This window comes from Frankliniella occidentalis, unplaced genomic scaffold, assembly GCF_000697945.3.
Source record: "Frankliniella occidentalis isolate FOCC.00 unplaced genomic scaffold, Focc_3.1 Scaffold177, whole genome shotgun sequence".
NCBI classification, from domain to species: domain Eukaryota; kingdom Metazoa; phylum Arthropoda; class Insecta; order Thysanoptera; family Thripidae; genus Frankliniella; species Frankliniella occidentalis.
The window spans coordinates 608,062-629,507 of NW_026267303.1; the positions used below are offsets into that span (position 1 = coordinate 608,062).

The 21,446-nt window shown below is 47.7% G+C and overlaps 2 protein-coding genes across 7 annotated transcripts in view; one reads left to right on the forward strand and one right to left on the reverse strand.

Moving 5' to 3' along the window:
- Positions 1–3,107: 3,107 nt before the first annotated feature.
- On the reverse strand, positions 3,108–14,187 carry LOC113210625 (serine/arginine repetitive matrix protein 2). 6 transcript variants are annotated; one of them, XM_026428715.2, is made up of 16 exons: positions 14,085–14,187; positions 12,931–13,010; positions 12,729–12,850; positions 12,519–12,633; positions 12,301–12,428; positions 11,788–12,222; positions 11,524–11,696; positions 11,104–11,444; positions 10,819–11,028; positions 9,565–10,742; positions 9,351–9,440; positions 8,859–9,242; positions 8,311–8,613; positions 7,637–7,825; positions 7,408–7,553; positions 3,108–7,295 (listed from the first exon to the last, which is right to left on the reverse strand). In XM_026428715.2, exons 2-16 carry the CDS (start codon positions 12,991–12,993, stop codon positions 7,165–7,167), a joined length of 4,008 nt encoding a protein of 1,335 aa, XP_026284500.1. In that variant the 5' UTR covers positions 12,994–13,010; positions 14,085–14,187; the 3' UTR covers positions 3,108–7,164. The 6 variants fall into 6 exon arrangements, with proteins under 6 accessions (XP_026284500.1, XP_052127823.1, XP_026284495.1 ...); XM_052271863.1 differs by having other exon boundaries at positions 8,311–8,502; positions 9,351–9,443; XM_026428710.2 differs by having other exon boundaries at positions 9,351–9,443.
- Positions 14,188–19,639: 5,452 nt separating this feature from the next.
- Positions 19,640–21,446, forward strand: part of LOC113210542 (neural/ectodermal development factor IMP-L2) — a 9,599-nt gene continuing 7,792 nt past the window's right edge. The window contains exon 1 of the mRNA XM_026428595.2: positions 19,640–19,818. The gene's annotated coding sequence lies outside the window, so the exon portion shown is untranslated. The remainder of the gene's footprint in view (positions 19,819–21,446) is intronic.

Genomic DNA, 21,446 nt, shown 5'->3' on the forward strand with positions numbered 1-21,446 from the left:
CTATCACTCTGACCACCCCCCCTCCCCTCCCGAGCAAAGAGAAAAACAAACAGTCATGGTGGCCTCGCATTGTACGGACTTCCCTCACGCAGTTGTTAGCTTTTACCGCAGGCCACTCCACTCCGCCCGGTCCCGCCAGGCGCTGTATTCGTTTCAACTTTCGGGCCTCGCGGGGGAGGCGGCGGCTGTGGGGCTCTGATCCCCTCGGCCGCCGGCCCACCACCCCCCGCTGCCTCACCTCCGCGGGGACACCGGCACCGCCGCGCTGAGGGGGCGGGGGGGGGGGCCGGGAGACAAAAGGCCCCCCGCGCTCATTGCTACAGAGCGGCAGCGGTGAGTGCCTCAAACGGCGGCGCGGCGCGGGTCTCCAGGCGCAACTGGTATATAAAGAGGCGGGCAGCGGGCCAAATATTGGACATTGGGACACCCCCCTAACAGCTCACTGTGCGACGCGATGGTTCCGCTCCGCTCGCGGGAGCAAGGGGGCGCGCGCGTGGCGAGTGTGTCGCGGCGGCGCGCTTTGTGCGCTCGGATTACGAGCTGGGGGAGGGGGGGGGAGTGGTGACAGGGGCGGGCAGAGTGGTCCCCGCCGCCAGCGCAACATTAACTTTATATGACGCCCAGGTCCGCGCCGCGGGGCCGGCCGGGGCACACAACGCCAACACCCACCAGCACCAGCAGCAGCAGCAGCAGCAGCCGGGGCGAGGAAAAAAATTGAGTCGGGCGTTTAAAGGGCGGTGAAGCGGAACCGTTAAGGAGCCCGTCAGCCGTTAACGGGGGGCGATATGAATGACATCAAGGGCGGCGCCGGGGCCGTGTTACACTCTAGCAGCTCGCTACGCCGGCCGCATCACCCACCGCGCCACCAGCGGCTGGACGACGTGCAGCTCCTCGACGGGCAGCCTGGGCCGGGGCTGCTGCCGCTGCTGCAGCTGCTGCACCTGCTGGGCCCAGGCGGCCACGTCCTCGGGCCCGGGGGCGGCGTACTCGTCCCACGGCGCGCCGGGGATCAGCACGTACCCGTACCTGAGGGGCAGAAGGATACGCGTGAGTGCGAGCGGAAGCACGGCGGCGCAACAACAGATGGGCATCGGGGGCCTTTTAATCCTAATTGCGGCAAAAGAGCGAAAGGGGGAAAAAATGGTAGTGGAGGGGGGTACATCATCATTAGGACCCTCCCCCACCCCCGACGCACCCCTGCCGCCAGTCCTTGTAGGTGGCGAGGCGCGGAGGCGGCGGCGGCGGGTAGCAGGGGGCGGCCCGCGCCCGCGGGGGCGGCGGCGCTGGGACCGGGGGCGGCGCGGAGGGGTAGTACGGGTACGGGTACGCCGGGGGCCCTGGCTGACACTTGGCGGGCCCCGCCGACTGCTGGTAGTGCAAGTCCCGCAAGTCCCCGTCGTACCAGTAGTCGCCGGCGGGGCTGCGGTACATGGCTGTGAAAATAAAGAGCAAGGGGATAAAAGCCGAGTGGCGCTGCGGGGTGGGGCGGGGAGCGGGGCGGGGCTGTGGTCTTAACGGCGACTCGTAACGGCCAAATTTGTCTCCCCGCGGCAACGTATTTTCTCGCGTTACGGAGGGGCGTCCTGAAAGGGGGAAGCAGCTCACCGAACAGCAGAGCGTTGGCGGACGGGGCGGAGAGGGAAAGAAGAGAGACTGAATCACTCGCTATGAAAAATCTCTTGCTGCTCAAGGGGATACGAACGGACCGGAAGCGCCGGAGGAAAAGGAGGGGGTTGCTGCCGAGCATTGCAGTGCATCATCGCCCAGATGATCTTCAGCCCATGAGTCGTAGCACTGGTGCCCGATGCAGCCTTGACCTCGGACACAGACGAAGAGGGGGAGGGGAGCAGCGCCATTCGCCCGCCATACACTCCTGGCTCCCCTGGCTCCCCTGGCTCCCCTACTTTGACGTCAATGGGACGATAACGTCTCCGCTCGACGTCTCGGTGAATCCTGATTATCCTGATCCGTGCTCCTTCACCGGAAGTCCGACCCCTCCCCCCTCTCTCTCCCTCTCCACCCCATCATTTTTCCTATGGTGTATCTTAAGAGATTTACCATCGGACGATTGAAGGAGGGAGGGAAGGGATGGAAGTGGTAGAGGGAGTGATCGAGCAGTTTTCTACTCTATTGTACTTTTCGACGCAAAATCGCCCCCTAAAATTATCTCTCAACAGTTCATTGCGCTCGTTCTCATCATCGGCAAGATTTTGACGCGCTCGGTACCGCATAATTTGGACACCCCGACCCCGGTCATCGGCGAATGATAATGATGATCTCCTCAGGGATCAATAGTGAATTTCGAGTAACGGTGGAAGCAGAATAACGGGTATCCTGATGATCACGAGCCTAGAAAATCCATGCCACACTGCGGGGTAACTGCAGGTGGTGGAAGAAGTTTACTTTCAGCGGTGGCGCCGCGCTCCGCGCTAGCCACCCCCCAAGCAAGGGCCCATCACTGACTCGGAGGGAGGGGGTAAGTGATGCGAGCCCGGAGGTGCAGGAGGACGTTCCCTTGAGGAACCCCTACTACGCCTTCAAAAATAATCCCCGTGTTCCTGCGTCGCTGCGCCGCCGGGACTGCTCTGTTTACTACGCTGCGCAGCGGGGGGCGGGACCCGGGCGACAGGTATTGCCGCATTCATTCTTCCAATGAGGGTCCGACGCGGTCGCGAGGCACTGTTCCTTAATTAAAGCGGGAGGGGTTCTCTGAGCGGACCTCGCCCACGGCGAGCCCAGACGAGCCGCCCCGGACCGGGCAGCTTGTTTGCTGCTCCACGTACCGACCGGCCGCGGGGCGCGGGGTGGTGGCACTCTCGGCAGCCGACGAGGCTGGCGCTGGCGCCGAGCTGGTCTTCCCTACACCGCGGGTCGGGCCCGCGACCGCCACGCAGGCCACGCCACGCCACGCCGCGCCGTGGAGGACCTGACCTGCGCACCCACGGCTACTCGAGTTACGAGTTACTCGCTCGAGAGGGGGGAAAGGGGGGAGGGGGTCTCTTGTCGGGCGTCTCCTGGAGACTACAATGGCACCTCCTGCAGAAGCGATGGTCATGGTCGTCAGGAAAGGAGCGCACGGAACGCAAGCAAATATACAGACAACGCGATTACTTTTTAGTTATTATTATTATATCACAACTAAAACATAACACAAGATGATTAGAGACAATCACATTGACACCGTACTGCTGCGCAGACATAAAAGTAATCCACCACTTTCCATGATTCTGTTAAAACCACAACCCTTCCATTGTCAAAAAAAAAAAAAGGTTTGGAAGAAGGGCTCTTTAGTTCACACAAGTATTCCTTGTTGACAACTCTTGTCATACGTCATACACGCGTGGTTGTTTTTCTTTTTTGTGTGATTTTTTTCTTTCTATTTGTTTGAGTGTCTCTCTTTGACAGCTTAAAGTAGATTACGAAATGAATCACATCAGAAATATACATAGAAATTTACGGCTAGCCCAGCTCTCAAAGCATAATATCAAGAATGATTACTGTTTTAAAAATGACTGAGTATAAAAAAAAATACAAGCAAATGAATTAGATACATAGCTTTAATAGCCTCATGATGTACCAGAAACAACGTTCAATAAATTTAAGAATCAGCAGAATAGAATTGTAAGTCTTCTGAACACTTTATGGTATTTTCTAGAAGGTTTGAGATTGAAATGTAGAACAGAATCAGTAAACCTTATTATGAAATAGAAGCAAAACTAGAGCAACAAAATACTTGATAAATGGTGGCAAGTTACAAAACAGAAAACAGAATGCCCTGAGATATGTTACAGTAAACAGACTACAAGTGTAAAACCAGAGAATAAGGTATAAAATGAAAATGATAAGATGCAAGTTGATCAACATCAAAGCATAATCAAAATAACTTAGATATAAATAACTATGGCTTCAGAATATCACACAGTATGTGGATCCCAAGGGAGCACTACAAAACATTAAACCCAGCTGACTCTTATCTTGTGAAAATACAGGAGGCAAACCATTTTACAAAGAAACTTTGAGGGTTAATAGTAAAATTGCATATACAGCAGACTCTTAGTATTAACCCCAAAATTAAATATTATCAGACTTGGTCAAAAATAATTGCAGTTTGAGTTACAGGCTAAATCAGTCAACTACGTGACTATAAGATTCAATGGCGATAAAAGGTCGATGCATAGCTCTTAAAATACAGTCAAATGGTAATATGCAAATTTAGAGAAAAAATATAAGCCAATAGGACATCAGTAATTTAGAAGAATGTGCAAGTCACAATAAAGATCCAAACAGTTTCTTTCATCTGAGCTCATCATCAACAAACCAATCAACGTAAAACAAGAAGTAACAAGAAAGTTGCACCATTATACTGCACATTGAGAGTATAAGCAATCAAAATCTTGGTTTGTAACCAAAATTTACTTAAAGAACAATTGAAAAGCTTTAACTATAGTTCACGACAAAATATTTTTTTGAAAGTGGCTACTTAGTCATATAAACTTTAGTAGACAAATATTTATAATTCTCAAATACAGTACCATTGTTTTACTTCAATTCTATATGTACAATCACAAAGGAATATATCACCTCAGAAAGACAGCCTTCACAACCACATTAAAATGCTATATTGGGCACAAAGAGAGACAGGTAAAAGGGGTTCAATGCTACAAGCTCAATGTTTTGTCATACAATGTACATCTATTTACTATAGAAAGGCACAAAATCATCAGTTTTGAAAAATCAATTTCAATATATATCAAGCGAATTTCGTTTTTTGTAATATTTTAAGTATAAGCCCAAAAGACATGGTAAGTGCACTTTTTGTAAGAAAAGAAAACACAAAAATACACATTTTAATGCTTGAGACACGGTAGTAGAATAAATGCCTACATGCTCACACAAATTTTGAATGCATTAAGAACATGGATGGAATGCTCAAAAACAGCACAAAGAAATTGATAAAAGCTGTGCACACTTTTGGCTCAATTTAAACAAGCACTTACTGTACAAGGAACCCTTAATGACATATCAGCATTCTTGTAGAACAAACCTTATTTGCTGTTTTTAAATAGGTACATACAAGAGTATGCATTTTAGGAATATTCTACATGAATATTGGACTCTTGGGATCAACAGTAACATAACCTTCAGAATCAGAATTCACCAAATCCACAGATACCCAAGCGAGGTGATTTTGCAGAAGTATGGACGTAATGTACAGCAATTTCTTTCTTGGTTCAAGAAAAAACAACACATACCTCAACTTCCAGTTTAAAAATACCACATTTTGGAAGGAAAGATAATTTAACTGCCAGTATGCGAGCCAGCTATTGACTGCTTACATCTCTGACAGAGGTAATTATTTTCAAATGCCAAACCACTTACACGTCAAAAGAATACAATCACATAGTTGTGTAGGCTTCTACACAAGATACTTTTCATAATTAATGAGGGATAAACTTTGTGCATAAGATAAAGATAACCGGTAAAAGAATAATAACACAGATTGGCATACTTATTCAACACCCACTCAAACATAACATCACAGACATAGCCTACAGCAAAATGTTATACTTCAATTACACCAGTTTTCAAAATTGCAATCACTTGATTACAGCTTAATTAGCACGAGCAGAAAGAACTTTGCAGTTACAGTATATTACGAAAACATGATAATAAAGTAAGTATTACTGGACTAAACCCCATTTACAACCCACAGAACCAAGAGCAACTCAGATTTATTTGTTACTTTAAATTCCCTTAAGACGTCCTTTAAATGTATATTAAATAACTTGCATTAGTCAAGCACATACAACATTCTAGCATATTCCAGCTTGAAAGTATTGTTTCATTCAGTACATCAACTTCACATCCAGCAAACTAGTTAAAACATCTAGATACATTCCACCTCCTCTGAGACTGGACTTTTCTCAGACAAAAACTAGGTGTTATGGCTATCCAAGCAACTGAAATTCGTATGAGACATGTGATTTCTCTCTCCGTAGGAACGTTTATAATTCCAATGACTTGAGACTAGCAATGCACTGATGTAGTGGCAATAGGATATGTCTTTTAAACAGTTAAGAACAATATGGGTTATACAACCCAAGTGAAGATCAAAATTTAAGAAAAGGTGAACTAAATGTCATTTTTTTTCTTCTTAAGAACATAAAGATAAATTATCTGTTTTGCAAAGTGGTGAGGAATCCCTAAAAGTATGGCTGGTTCATTCATAACCTAGGTAATCAATTCTCACCACCATCTCAACTTGAAAAGAAAATAAGAGGAAATAAATTATAATCGACAAGTTCAAATGTGCCTAAAGTACTACAAAGCAGACAACACCAGTTGAAAATTGAATTCACTTCTACAAATTTTGTTCACTAGAGCTGTTGTTGTCAAAAGCATAGTATGTATATAGTACACAACACCTCAATGACAAAACCATTTTTTACACTAACTAAAAACAAAACACATATAAAATTAAAAATAATAAAACAAAGCTTCTTGTCATAAGGCTTGACACAAATCAAAGCAATACTTAAGAATATTCACAAAAGTCGATTATTGAGCCTGGTGATAAGAACAATAAAACCATGGAAAAGTAAAATATAAACAAAGCAGAAATGATCTTTGCAGATATGCAGCACTAGCACTATTAAATTTAGTGCGCTTATGGTTACCAATACACGGTTTTCAAAGTTTAATATAAATATTTGTGAACAAAAACAGCTTTAGGGTATCTCCCACTTTGTACTATCCTGGAGCACTGAGGTGTAATCAAAGATCACATTGAGGGAAGTTGAGTTTACAAATCAAGTACGTATCTGATACATCTTTTACAATTAGAAATTAATGCAATGAATATTTGGCTGAAATAAACACGCACTCCTTTACCACCAAATTGAGAGGAAAATTATATCATTGAAATCATTGACATTTATTAACAATTAAATAATGCCATCTACAGTGGCAAAGCTCAAACTTAACAGAAAACCACCAAACCAAACACGTCAAGATTAATATTTTGGCCAAAATTGGGGGTGTATGAGACACTGTTATAATCCACCTCAGTGCTTCTTCATAGGTAACAATGCTGCATACAGTAATATTTGGTTACAACTGAACCCTTGCTATCACTACTATCAAACTAATAACATAGCTCCAATGTCAAAGTTTTTTCCTTGCTTGAAGTTTTGCTTGCACTTCTCTCAGCATGTCATCAAATGAATTTCCATCACTTGATCGTCGTAGTTGAGGAACTCCCATACTAATGGAAGTTTTATTACAAGCCATTCCATCTGTACAACAGGAAAACAAATCAAATAAAACAATGAAATTGTAGGAAAAATGCAGTAAGAAACCAATTTGACAAATAGAAAGGAGAAACAACAATGAATAAATTAAAATTACCAAGGTCAGCATATCGCTCCCTGCAAAACTTGCGCCTTCCACCAAAGCATAATTCATAAGGTGGTTGGGTGGGATCATCATTTCCACGCTCAACAGCTTCATATGCATCCACTTTGTAGGCAAAAGTAACAAAGCCATAATTGTCCCTAAACGGAAAATGAGAAGTTAATACTTAGTATTGATATGAACATCATTAACAGCACAAAATCTTGTATAGGTGGCATCTTACGCATGTTCTCTGAAGTGTAAGCTTATGTCAACAATTGGCCCAAACACCTCGAATCTTCTCCTAAGTTCAGCTTTAGTTGTATCCTCAGGTATTCGGCCAACGTAAATCACTCGCCTTTCTTCCACCTGACGATTATGTTCTTTCTCAACTCGAGTCCAATCAACATTTCTACGCACAGGTGAACGAGATCTGTGAAAAGAATTAAATGAAAAAACAGGTTAGATAAGAGATAAAGAGACCATTTAAATCGCACATGCAAGGCAAGACATAATTCAACCAATACATATTCTAGCAGAAGTAGTATATAACATGAAATAAAACTCTATGAAATCAATAAAAAAATTAAACCAGTAGTGAATCCTTTATCCTATTATTCAGTCCTTAGCTCACACGGTGCTAGGACAAGGAGAGGAATACTGAAAAATCTTCATTAGTGTACCATCACCCCAACCTGAGAAGAAGGGTACTCAGCCTCAATGATAACAAACAAACCATACAACACAGAATGTTTTCCCAAAATACTCAAGTTATCAGAATTGTGGTAGATCACCCTTATCCGGTGTAACATTTAGCTCCACAGCACCACACCGCACACAAGTTTATGTTGTGGGACACAGCTGGAAGAGCAGATACCGAGGACTGAATCTTCAAATACACATTTTGATTTGTCTTACCTCCGTAACTTTTTGACACTCCTCTCTCCTCTCCTCCGCTCATCCCTCTTTCTATCACGACTCCTAGTGGACGACCTAGAGCTCGAAGAGTAAGACCTGGACCGACTGGACCAGCATCTCGATCTAGACCTAGATTCCGATCGAGAGGAGTAAGAATTGAAACGGCGTCTAGCACGGGATCCGGACCTTGACCTAGAGGTGAATCGTCGTCGACAAGAACGAGAACGTGAGCGAGAACCGGACCAAGATCTATCACAACTGCTCCAAGATCCCCCACGTCTGCTCCTACTTCTGCTGCGCTCCCTAAAACAGTACCAGTCCCTCACTTTAATACATCTTACAGGAGGAAATCATGTGTTAAATAGTGACAGGGTACTACAGAAGAAGACAATGTTGTGTTTTAGAAATCATCAACAAAGAAAAAATTAGTCAATTTATACAGTTCAACAAGAGAGAACTTTCACTTTGACAAAGGTCTTGCAAGATTAGATTTATTTTGAGAGGAAATTACTAAGAATATTGCACACCACCTGTGTTTGTTTGCTTACCTCCTGAGACTTCCACTGCCTCTGCTCCTGCTGGAGTCCCTCCGCATGCGTCTCCAGCTGATGCTCCTTCGACCACGTCCCCGACTAGTACTGCGGCTGCCACTGCGGTCCCTCCGCGAACGCGAGCGTCTCATTGACCTAGACCGTGAGCGTCTTCTTGACCGTGAGGACCGACGACTGCTATGGCGGCTGGAGCCACTACTGATGCTATTGCTTCTTCGGCTGGAGTTGGACGAGCTCCGGCTGCTGCTTCTGTCACTTGTCCTCTTTCGCCTCCTTTGCCTTGTTTTCCTCCTCTTTGGGCTGCTCTTAATACTACCACTGCTACTGCTCGAACTATCACTGCTACTACTGCAACAGCTCTCACTAGTGCTGCTGGCACTCCTACACATAAAAATACACAGAATTATACGAAGTAGTTATGATATAAACACTCAAAACTTACAGACACAAATGCAAAACTTTGAAGGAAATTGCAAATAAAAAACCAACCTAGAACGAGAGCTTGAAGGAGACACAGACTTTGACTTGGATCTTGACCTTGGTGGGGACCAGACTGTACTCTTGCGACCATTTTCTTTTCTGCTGAAAGAAAAACAGACAATGCTCAACATGAACATAAAAGATACACCACCTTTTGCCCAGAAATATTACAAATTATAGTAATTCAAAAACATGGACACAATTCTAAACTGAATCAACATACCTTGACCTGTTGATTTCCTTTTTCTGAGGAGATTCCTCACTGCTAGAAGTACTAAGACGTCTAGTTCGATACTGGCGCTGCTTCCTCTTTTCTTCAGTTGGTTTAGGATTAACATCAGTCTCTTTCTGTGTAGTACTAACAGTATTAGAACCCACCTCAATATTTTTCTCATCTTTGACATTATCAGTAGGATTAACATTTGGAAGAGTAGGTCTAGGTACAGAATCCACATCTTTTTCTACTTTCACAACTGTGGGAGAGGCCTTCTGGGATATTTGAGATGGCAAATCACTCTTCTGTGTTTCCTTTTTCACAACCACTTGTTGATTTGATACATCTGCTACCTTCAATGGTGATTTAGAAGGTTCCATCAAATTTTCAGGCTTTTGGTCACCTTGTACAGATGATTCTGCTTTCGATTCATCAGAAGGCATACTGTTGTCACGTTTTTGCTCCATTGCTTTCTGCCTATTGTGGTACTCTTCTAAATTGAGTTTGCGTTTTTTAGGTTGCTCTGGAAGTTTCACAGGAACTTGAACTTCAGCTTTTACCACTAAGGTTTCTACAGGTGCTGCACATTTTCCAGAAACTTCCTGGGGCTCAAGTTTAACTTGTACCTTATCAGATGTTACATGAGTTTCAGATGGTTTGACAGGAGCAAGGCTGATTTCTTTAGGAGATGCCTTACAACATAATTGTTGGCTTAATAGAGAGGACACATCAGTACTTTTCACTGGCATAACATTTTGAACAAGGGGTCTCTTGACCTGACTTTTGACAGATTTCAGAAGAACTTCAGCTGGTTTAAGAACACTGCTTGGCTCCTGTTTAACATGCTGGACAGGCGGGCGTTTGGGAATTTCCTTAGGTTTTTGTTGCAATAGAGAAACTTGTTTTGCAGGAGACTTGGTATCACATCGGACCTTTTTGAGAACAGAGACCATTAACATTTCCTTGTTTCGGCCAGGCTGGTTTGGAGTTCTTGGTTTTAGGATACTATTTGCATTTGCCTTGGGTACAATACTCCCCAAATCGCAAGCAGCACCAGAAGCTGAGGAGATAGCAGTACCTTCACTATCTTCTCCTGATTCAAGTCCACTATCTTTGCGTGAGGATTTTTCATCATCCACTTCTTTTTGTCTTGTGCTTGCTTTAATGTCCATTACTAATTTTTCAGGCTACAATACAAGGGTGGAAATTTATTATTCAGTTAAGAGTTAAGAGATTAAAGAGCAGTTGATTGAGAATACTCACCACAAATTCTACATGATTGGAAGAATCATTGCTACAGTAATCATGGTCAAGCTGGATATTTTCACCAGGACTTCCTTTACGAGCAACTAACTTCAACAATTTGTTTTTACTCAGGGTTGCCCCAGCAGCATGCATTCTTGTACTGGATTTGCTGGGTCTTTTGCTTGGCATTGCTGGAATAAGTGGTATAGTCTTCTTACGCCCAGAGGCCTGAATTTTAATCAAAAGATTGTTACAAAAATTGTTTTTTCAGTTAATCAAAAATAAAACTGTATTGTACATTACCTTTATCCTATCCATGATTTCTGAAGGCAGTGATTCAAGAATATTTTGATGAAGTACCGACACTCCCTTTGAAGGTGAGGAAGTTTTCTTGGGTGTGCATGCTTCTGATTTAGACTTGGAAGGGGAAGGTAAAGGAGAGGGTAATGGAGATAATTTGGAGGCAACAGTATGGAGTACTTGAGATGGCATTATGCATGAAGGAGAGGCAGGCATGGAGAGAGGTGATGGTGGGACAGAAAAGTGAGCTGGAGAAGCTGGCATAGATTGAGTAAATTCAGGAGCTGGCTGTAGAGTTGCTTCAAACTGTTCAAGAAGAGACTCTAAATTTCCAGCTTCTAGCACTGAAAAGTTGAACAAAATTCACTTTACAGAAGATTGAATAAAGACATCACACCCATTTAAAGTTGGAAAATCTTATACCTGGTACTTCAGTATTGATTGAGTCTAAGTCAACATTTGAATCCAATGGAGCATCCAACATAGGCAAGCTGTCCCAAGCTTGTGCCGCCTGTTGCTCTTGAATGAATTCCATTGCAATGTCATGAAGTTGCTCAACATCAGCATTTTCCATTTTAGGGACTGGTATTTGAGGGCTATTAAGTGAACAAGGTAAAAGAGAATTCAATGCAGCTCAAGAGCTATACTCAAAATCTTAATGTTGAAGATGGGAAAGGTGACACATACTTTTCTGAATCTGAGAAGGGTGGCAGAAGAGAATTTGGCTCAGAATTGCTTTGGAAAGGTAAAGGTCCTTCAGGAGGCCCAAACAAAGCTGCAAATTCAGAATCTTCCACAGCACTTGCTTCAGTTTGAACCATTGGCATGTTTGTTGGAAGAACTAGATCTTCTGCCTCTGCGACTGTTCCTAACTTTATCTCACTTACTTCAGGCTGGTCTAACACCACTGGTGGCGTAAGGGACTTAACTTCTGCATCCAGCCCATCTGCTTTAATATCTAGAGATGAGACGTTGATGCCAAGTGCCGATACATCTATGTCTGATACATTAACATCTAAAGCTGACAAAGATACATCTAAATTTAAACTTCCGTCTGATGAGACAGTTGTTTCTTTAGGACATTGGTTTGGTGTGCTACACCTTGCAAGAGGACCAGATAAACTGAAAAAATAAATTTCACGAGTCAGAGAAGAAAAATAACTAACTTATTATTCCACAGAAAATTATTTTACGACATACCTTGACTTATGTAAATTACTAAGTACACTTGAATTTGATTCAAATGAGTCTTCAAATATGTTTTCTGGTAGTTCAGAGGGAATCACTTGTCCATCCAAACGTAAATCAACTCCGTCAGGGTCAAGAGGCTAGTGGGAAAATAGAATTAAAAGAAATAGAAAATCATCAGATGCTACAAGATAGATACAGAAAAAATATGTGTTTTAGGGCCATCATACCGGAAGGAGATTGTCATGCCAATCAAATAATGATTTGTTATACTCTTCCCTGCTGCTATTGAGGCTACTACACTCAGAGGGAGCAACTGGTAACACAGCCAAATCGCCATTGTGTCTAAAAATTTTAAAAATAAAATAAAAAATTAATTAAATAGTTTTAGATTGAAAATAAGAAAACTAAAGCAAAGAATTGATACTATATAAACTTACTCTTGTTCTTGGTCTGAGTCCCAATGTACAGCTGATTGATTAAGATAGTCTGAGCTGTACTGGAGATCACTATGCATCATATCAAGGAGAGAACCTTGACCATCAACTCCACTGAAGTCTCCCTAAAAATATAAAACATAATAAACTTAAATGTCTTTTTAGGGGGCTAAAGTAATGAAAAAGAGATCACACTCTTTATAACCTGATCATAAATAGAAGTTGCAAAAGTTTCTTCATCGTGAAAGTTGAGAAGCCCAGTCTCCATAATGAATCAGGCTTCCCCTGTAAACAAATATTGAATGATAAGCCATTCATAACGAAACAAAGTAAACTTGACTCTGAGAACCTGCAAGCCAACTCAAATCAGGTAAGTATCAGATACTAGGCAAACGAAACAAAGAGGAAAAAAATAAACCATTGGACCTTGACTGCTGCCCTGTAAGCACTAATTGCAGCATAGCCCACTTTGAATTTTGATTGAGAAATACAACTGACATTCAAACTATGACAACATTTTAAATATTTAGATACATTTTCTGTGCTTCACACGATAATTTGGTTAAATTATAGGAACAAAACGGTCGCAAGGCTATCAACAACACACGGCATGCATCTAACCTTCACGAAAACCATGGGCACCATAACCCTATACCCCTTAAGAACCAAAACTCAATCCACTGAAGTCAATTTGAAAAAACTCCACCAAAGATGGACATACAACTTCAACATCATCAGCGCGGCTCCGGATTCAATTGACATATACACCGGTCTTCGAAGATAAGTTCTCGTAAAACCGGTGGTCCGGCTACGCGGTAGGGGGCATACATTGGTGAGATAACCTCACTTTAACGCGCACTTTCCGGGTGCCGAAGAAATTTGACCTTTCGAGAGGTCTTTGTGTATAAATGTCGTTTATGATCAGATTAAACACAGCCGTCATAAATTTCAATGTTACGAAGTGCATGTCTTAAGACTGACGTCGCAGTACTTGAGAGAAGTTCTCCACATTCGTAACCACCTTGGTTGACAATCAACAGTAAGTTTTAAATGCGATATATTCACTTTTAGCGTCTCAAACGCCCGGACACTTAGGATTTTAATTGAAAAACACAATGGCAACACACCTAGATCGATTTGAGAGTATAACATTCAGTGTTAACGGCTGCTAATGTTATTTTTAGTCACGAAAACAGAACAGCTTGCCAAGAAAACGTGCCATACGGACGGCCGCACATTTCGACCTACGAAATCATGGCAACTAAATCCTTTCTCACGGATAACATTCGTTCAAACCGAAAACCATAGCGAAGACTTGTGTTAGGAGCTGTGTATTTTGACAGCCACAAACTTACTCACAGTGAATTAAGTAAAATTTATCCCATGAAGAGCACTAGCATCCAACGTATACACACACTCTCACACACACTCACTTGCACACATACAAACACACTCAATTCACATCAACACACTAACACTATCACGCAAAAGCACAACCAATCAGAGGCCACTTTCGTTGGCATCCGGTTGCTTGTGGCGCCAGTGCGGTTCATTTCAAATTCGGCCCGTGCGCTGTGCATCGTAGTGCTCGGATTTATCAAGGTTTCTTAAAATTTTCGAACGAGGGACTATTGCAAAAGGGCACAGCAAGTGTAAGAAATATATTTAAATGCCAGTGCTGGCGTGATCGTGACCGCAGTCTGTTTTATCATACAACATATGCGATGCCAGTTCGGACTCCCGCCAAAAGATCTGGTTCAGGAAGTGACTCGATGTGGTGGGGTAAAACGGTAAAACCAACGCAGCTGGAAAACCCTCAGCAGGCGCCACGACGGGCGCCAGCCGCTGACACCCACCGCTAAGTCGGGGAAAGAGTGTTGTTTTTTTTTGGGGGGGGGGGGAGAGAAGGAACTCGTCCTGAGATCTGCCGTCACCCCGTCACCCGCCATGATAACAGTGACGTTCACCACACCCGTACATCAGAGAGCGTGGTCTCTGATCTCCGCGGCCAGGAAGGACACCGCGTTTAATTCAGAAGATAAGAGCCCCGATTTCTCCCTACATCCACCACCACCAACACCACCACCACCACCCACCGGGGAGGGACTTGGAGAGGTGGGGGGAGGGAGGGGGGTGACGTCATGACGTCAGCGTCGAATTATTGTATACCGCGGGGGTGGTAATAGTTTTTAGATGAGCGGCGGCGGCGCAGCGGGGCGCGGCTAGGGCGCGGCCGTCAGGCGCTGCTCCAAACAGCAGCGGCGGCGGCGCTCGTCTCGAGATTAGGAATTTGAAGGGCGATAGTCCAGCGGGAGCAGGCGGCGGCCGCGGGCGGGGTTCGCGGTGGCGGCGGGCGCCGGGCGGCGGGCGTTCAGAGGCGTCCGAGAGGTGGCGACGGCAGGCGGACGAGGATGAGGAGGGAGGTTCTGCTCTGGAGGGGCGTAGGTCGTAAGTCACGGGGGTCGCGCTCCGCTCCGGCCGGCCGCCGCCGCCACCGCCGCTGCGCCAAGGGCCGCACTAATCGGCCCAATTATTGTCCAATTGATGGCGCCCGCCCGTCCCCGCCCGCCCCTCGGAGGCGGCTCATCTTTTCTCGCCGCTCACGGCCAGGCAGGCGGGCGGGCGGGGGGAAGGGGGCGGGGAAGGCCTCGGCAGGACGTTGGGGAGGCCGCTGTCATGCCGCCGGCATAGGGCAACCCGGGCAACCCGTGGGGCTCTTTTGAATTGAATCGCAGCAGCAGTGGGTGTTTCAAAGCTTCTTTTTTTTTGCAGGTCGCCGGGGCGGCGCCGGAGCCGGTCCACTCGTCCTTCCCTACCATACCGATGAATGGGACCCCTATTGGAGCCCGGGAGGCCGGCGCGGTGCTGCGGCCTGGTCCAGCCCGGCCCAGCCCGGACAGCGCCACAAGGTGTTCTGATGACCACCCGTAATCACGGCCGCCCCATATCATTTGCAATCAGGTTCGGCCTTATTTCCAAACAACGGGCTCGCACACAAGTTTGCAAATCCCCGGCAGGGGGGCCGGCCTGTGTGGAAATAACCGCAATTCTTTTCTTTTCTGTACGTATTACTTTTTTTGGTAGCGGCGAGCCACGTGGACGTGGACGTGGGTTGACGATTTGCCAGTCCGACTGTCCGACTGCCGCAGCCGCAGGGGCCTTGCCCATGGACCTCCATACCACCACCAGGGTCGCAGTGCCGTCCCGAAGTACGCAGACACGTGACGCAAATCAGAAAGTCCTTTTTATTCTTACAACCCAACCCATATTTTTCTTTTCTTCTGAAAGACACCCTGCCCGGATGATGGCCAGCTCCTGCTCCCGGCGCTTCCGGTCCCACTCCACTTCTGCTTGCCTACCCCTGATCGACGTCCCTGACCCTGTACTGCTCCTGCTCCCGTTCACGCTCCCGCTTCCGCTCCTGCTCCTGCTCCTGCTCCTGCCCCTGCTCGTTCCTGCTCCTGCCCCTGCTCGTTCCTGCTTCCTGCTCCTGCCCTTGCTCGCTCCCGCCCCTGCTCCCGCTCCTGCTCCAACTCCTTGATCTCCTCCTGCCCCTGCTCGCTCCCTGCTCCTGTTTCTTCTCGCTCGCTGACCCCACGAGGGAGCAACGTCCCGGACCATCCACTTCTTGCTCTCGCTCTTTCCTGCATCACCAACGCCCCCTGGTTTCGTATTCATCTACCCCCATCATGTTTTTCCCCACGGCCTGTATGTTAATAGGGCATGTCGTCTTCCCGACGTCCTGGACATTGTGTTCCATCATGCATGGGTCTTTGCGGACAGCAGGGGCGGAGACGGAGGGGAGGAGGAGAGGGGAGGGGCTAAGTACAGCACTGCCGGACTGCAGCCCGGGTAAATCCTAGAATCATACCCAAATGAAGATCCGGGTACAAATAAAAACGAGAAAGAAACAGCGGACTTGGCTGCGTGCGACGCTAGCTGCGCTAGCTAGGCTTGCGACGCCCTTCTGTGGGACCCCATCCATCCCGGCCACACAGAGCCACGCCGCCGTCATGCATCCTGGCGAAATGGCTAATCGCGAGTCAGGCGGGCTCGCGGTCGTAAAGATCGCCAAACTGACCTCCAAATGGCCATCAGTTTGTTGTTAAGCACCGCCTCCCCCTCCCCCCCTGCGCTGGCAGCGCTTAGCCCGGGCACGTAAATCGTGACAATGAGGCGATGACCGCTCACTCTCACATCGCGGGGCGGAGCGGGGCTGGGCGGGCCCGCTGCACTGCAACCAGTGCGCCCCATTGCGCGCCACTGAGACTTGGAGGTCTGTGAACCCGATCCTTATCCCGAAGACTACCGCAGTCTCCCGGTACCGCGGTGGCCGTAGGGACCCCTGTGCAGAGACACCTAACAATTAAATTACTGACTTCACCCACCGCGAGGCCATACTGGAAGAGTTTCATTACTTCCCAAGGCTGAGCGCAAGGATTACGCGGATACTGGAAGACGCATGGCAGAATAAGCCAAAAGGACTGTTAATACCTTGTCTCCAGTCTCGAAGAAAGATTTTGCTAACGAAGGTCAAGGAGATGAATATACACACTAAATGTATTTGTAGTTTTTTGTGCAAACGTTTGCACAAAGTTGCGCATACATTCCGATTCGCACGAATTTGTGCGCAAATATGTACGAATTTGTGCGTACGTATGCATAAAAACATGCACTTCATCGCACAAAGTTTGTGCGAATGAAACGTACGCGCAACTTTGTGTACAAATAAAAGCTACAAATCTGTTAGTGGGTACTGGTGTACTGGTGCAATTTAGTGTCAGGTTTATCTTTGTTTTCAGGTCCATTTTATTCTGTATTTGCACTTGAAATGAACAGCGGAAGGTGAAGATTGATGCCTTCAAAATCTGAACGCATGGAAAATCGATGTGTAGGCAGTACCGACAAAATTAAAATAACCGTTAAAGGCGAATAAGTTATAGGAATTCGGCGATATCAGGGCTTTTATTTTGGTTTTAGTTGATTGAGCTAAACATCTGTACACCTGTCTTGTTATATCGCTATCCATCAGCAGCCCGAATCTGTTTGCTTATTGGCAGAAATCGTTTCATTTCACTTATTGGCATTTGCCATATTCACTGAAAACGGAGCGTAGAGCCCCTACAGCCCGAGACGGGTCTCACACTCCGGAAGGGTGCGACGCCCAGAGGCGCGGCGGAAGAAATTGTCGAGTTCCTCCCGCATGGAGTAGAGGCTGTGGAGGGGGGGGGGGGGGGTAGGGCAGCCCCTCCAGCCTTGAGCAGCGCAGGCGTCGTCTTTTGGTGTGGACAGCTGCCGGCTCTGGACGGTCATTAGCGGGGGGAAGATGGACTGTAATGGTCACCCGTGGACACCCCTCTCGCTACTCCCCTCCCTCCCCACCGGCTCCCCACACACACCCACCCCCGCGCCGAGAGGGACGTGGGCTAAGGGGGCCTGGGCGGGAAGAAGAAAGGTGCCCCCGCAACGAAACGTTCCCGTAGTTGCGGGAACGTTTGCGATGCGAGGTAACGCCAGGTAAAGTTGGCGTCCGGTTGGCTTTGGCCTTGATATGAACGTTTGTGGAGGCGAAGTTCTACGGGGACCTCACGCTGCCACATCTCAGTCAACGTTTCCTTCGGGAATGTCCCCATGGGCCACGGTTCACGGTTCATGCTGTAGGGGCACCTTAAATTGTGAGACAAGAGATGAGCACAAGCGCGGTAAACTTGCAATAAAACTTTCCCCTCTCGCTCCTATGGAAGTGGAGAAACACTTGCGGTAGGGGCGGTAGCGAACGGCGCGTGATTTCACTTGGCGTGTGGGCAGGCGTCCTGGGTCACCAGTTTCAACTGAGAGATTCTATGCAGGAGAAAATGCTAGACACTCTTGCACTTACTTAAGCCGACGCAACTTGATGGATGAGGCTGGGGCAGTGGGCCGGCGTCCCCTTACACCAGTTTCAAGCGTAATATTCTGTGTTATGCAGGATGAAATGCAAAACACTCTTGCACCTCACCTCCACGGCGCTTGATGGATGGGGCAGTGGGCGGGCGTCCCGTTGCACCGGTGCCGCAGGGGCGTCGCGACACCGGAGCTGCGCCCGGCGCGGTGACCCGACCAGCGCCGAGTTTTAAAAACTCCTAAAAAAAGGTGCAAAAAAAGAAGCAATATTTGAGCGAGTTCTCAGACGAATGTGATTGCGTGATGCGCTTGTAATGTAAGTAAAGTCGCATGTCCCAGTTATCTCACAGTTATCTCCCCGATTAGGAAACGTCCAGTCCAGATAGAAAGTCCGCTTTTCCCAGATGAGATCTGCAAATTATGGGAGCTCGGCGCCTGTGAGACTCGGGGTAGGCCATCCCGCAATACACGCATGCACTGCAGACAGGGTGTTGCCGACCTCCCAGGCGCCATGAGCATGAGAGCTCGCAAAGGCGCAAAGGCTGAACTTGCCGTTTTCGTAACGGCGAGTGGAGGGCGTAAACTTTCTGGGTGATCCCTCCCTGATCGGACTGCCCTCCAGGTACGCACGCCCGCACCCACAACTCCTGGAGTGCCCGGGTAGGTCCCTGTTCCCAGGTAAAAATGGTTTGTACACAAATTTTATAAAAAATCATAAAAAATTATAAAATTTAATTAAAAGGTGTACACTGTTATAATTTTTTAAATGAAATTTTATAAATGTTTAATATATCTGGTAAAACTGTATACAGAGGTTTACAGACGTTTTTACAAAATCTAGTACAATGTTGTATAAGATTTTATAAAAGTGTTTAGGTAGAATTCTAGCTGCCGGGCCTGGTAGGGTGGTGGCGCGGGGGGCCTGCGGGGTGGGCGCCGGCGGGAGGGTGGCGCTCTGGCGCTCCCCCCACCACGCCCCGCCGGCCCGCAGGACCCACCCGCAGCCAATAAAGGCGCGTCCGCATTGGCGCGAACCCTCTATGTGTCGCGTGCCACCGGCCGAGCTCCTCCTGTCCTCCTCGAGGTCCTGCAGGCCCTGGTAGTGCCGCCGCCGCCCGCCCTGCCCCGCCCCGCACCGCCTGCACCCGCCCTGCCCGCCAGCGAGCCCCGCCGCCACAGCCAGCCACAGCGCCACCAGCACCCGTCAGAGGTAGGTGCCAACCACGTCAAAGCAGTGCTCCCTCTCGTCTTGGCAGATGCGTAAGCCGGACCAGCAGGGTCGTAGTTCATTCTAAACCCTCGACACTTTGAGGCCGCCCGCCCCCGCTGGTCCCTGGCCTTGCCTCGCACGGGGCCCTTGGTGTTCGGCCCACGGAGTGCTCCACAGCAGAGCCCAACTACAATAGGGCTTATCACCGGAGAGTGGCGTGGCGTGGTGCGGGCGGTCCTGTTCTCCTGGCACGCTCAGCCCTGCGCCTGTGACTGCGCGACCCACGCGGCTCGGGGCCCTCGGGCCTGATTGTAAGAGCTGCCCATACAAACTGCCGACTGCCGGCGATTGCGCGCACCTCCGGGTCCTGATTGTGAGAGTTGACCCTACACAAACTGCCGACTGCCGGTGACTGCTCGCACCTCCGGGTCCTGATTGTGAGTGCGGTCCATGTACAAACATCAGCCCCCACCTCCCTCTCTGGACGTATATAGCACACAATCTGTTTGCGCCGTGCGAGCGTCCGTGTCCTTGCGCACAACCCTTGTCCTCTTGAGGCGCTCCCGTGGCGCCGCCGGACAAAAGGGCCCGGCTGCTCAGCTCAAAGCCTCCCTTTTCAACTGCCAATATTGTATCTCCCTTTCCTTTTATGAGGTTTAAGAAAATATTTTTTGTGCCACCTGCTGGGAGGTTTATTTGCCCGAAACGGAAGACGTCCAAATCACCCCGCCCGCCCACACTTGGCAACGTGAAGCAACAGGAGGTAAATGAGGGCGCGGTGGCGTGGCGGGGCGTGGTGGGTGAGCCACACCCCGGCCTCTGGCTCGATCCGTTTGCTTTGGAGCATAACTTCCAGAAATGGGACGAGGGAATGGCAAAAAATTCGCCCCTGGATCCGATCGCCCCTTGACGACCATCCACAAATACGCGGCCAAGGCAAATAATAGGCTGCGGGAACGTGGCGGGGCGGGGTGGGGTGGCGTGTGGCGTGGGTTTGGCGGGGCGTGGCAGCAGGTCGGGTAAGAGAAGAAGGATAAGAGGCCAAGGGTTGGGAAGGGGGTGGAGGAGAGTGGAGTGGCCGGCTGTTTGCGTCAGGAAGCCCTTCCGCCTCCAAAGACCAAAGATGGCAGAAAGCATATTTTTCTCGGTCACGAACATGTCCGGGTGTACAGGAGAGCGGCGGCGGGGTCTTGTTATACGAAATAGAATAAAGAAGTGGCGTCATCGCCGTGTTAAGAGGGCCGTCGCTCAGCTTGTCCAAGCAAAACATGGAATCGGCATGGAATGCATAAAAGCGCAGCTTTGCTCTGATTTGAATTTCTAGGAAGACCTCCGGACTCTAGACGCTAGCTCTCGAGTCTAGGGCTAGCCACCCCCTCCCCCTCCACTATGCCCGACTTCATCTCAGATGCATAGGCGACGCAAGCGAAAACAAGAAGGAGCTATGCATAGTGATAAGTCTCGCCAAGGGGAATAACCGTTTCTATGACCAAAAACAATTCCATTTAAAAAAAACAGCTAATTATTCCTCCGAACTGTTGCACTATAGTCTTTGGTAATGTTGTTGAGCTTATATTTAACATAACGAAGGCCTATTCCATGCAATTTCCTCATTTGTCATGCATTTG

What these genes read in the sequence shown, in the direction of transcription:
- LOC113210625 (XM_026428710.2), bottom strand. Translation starts at nt 12,993, where the DNA reads ATGGAGACTGGGCTTCTCAACTTTCACGATGAAGAAACTTTTGCAACT. An exon ending in AATCAATACTGAAGTACCAG is followed by an intron (nt 11,445 to 11,523) that starts GTATAAGATTTT and finishes TCAACTTTTCAG; the next exon opens with TGCTAGAAGCTGGAAATTTA. An exon ending in AAATCATGGATAGGATAAAG is followed by an intron (nt 11,029 to 11,103) that starts GTAATGTACAAT and finishes ATTAAAATTCAG; the next exon opens with GCCTCTGGGCGTAAGAAGAC.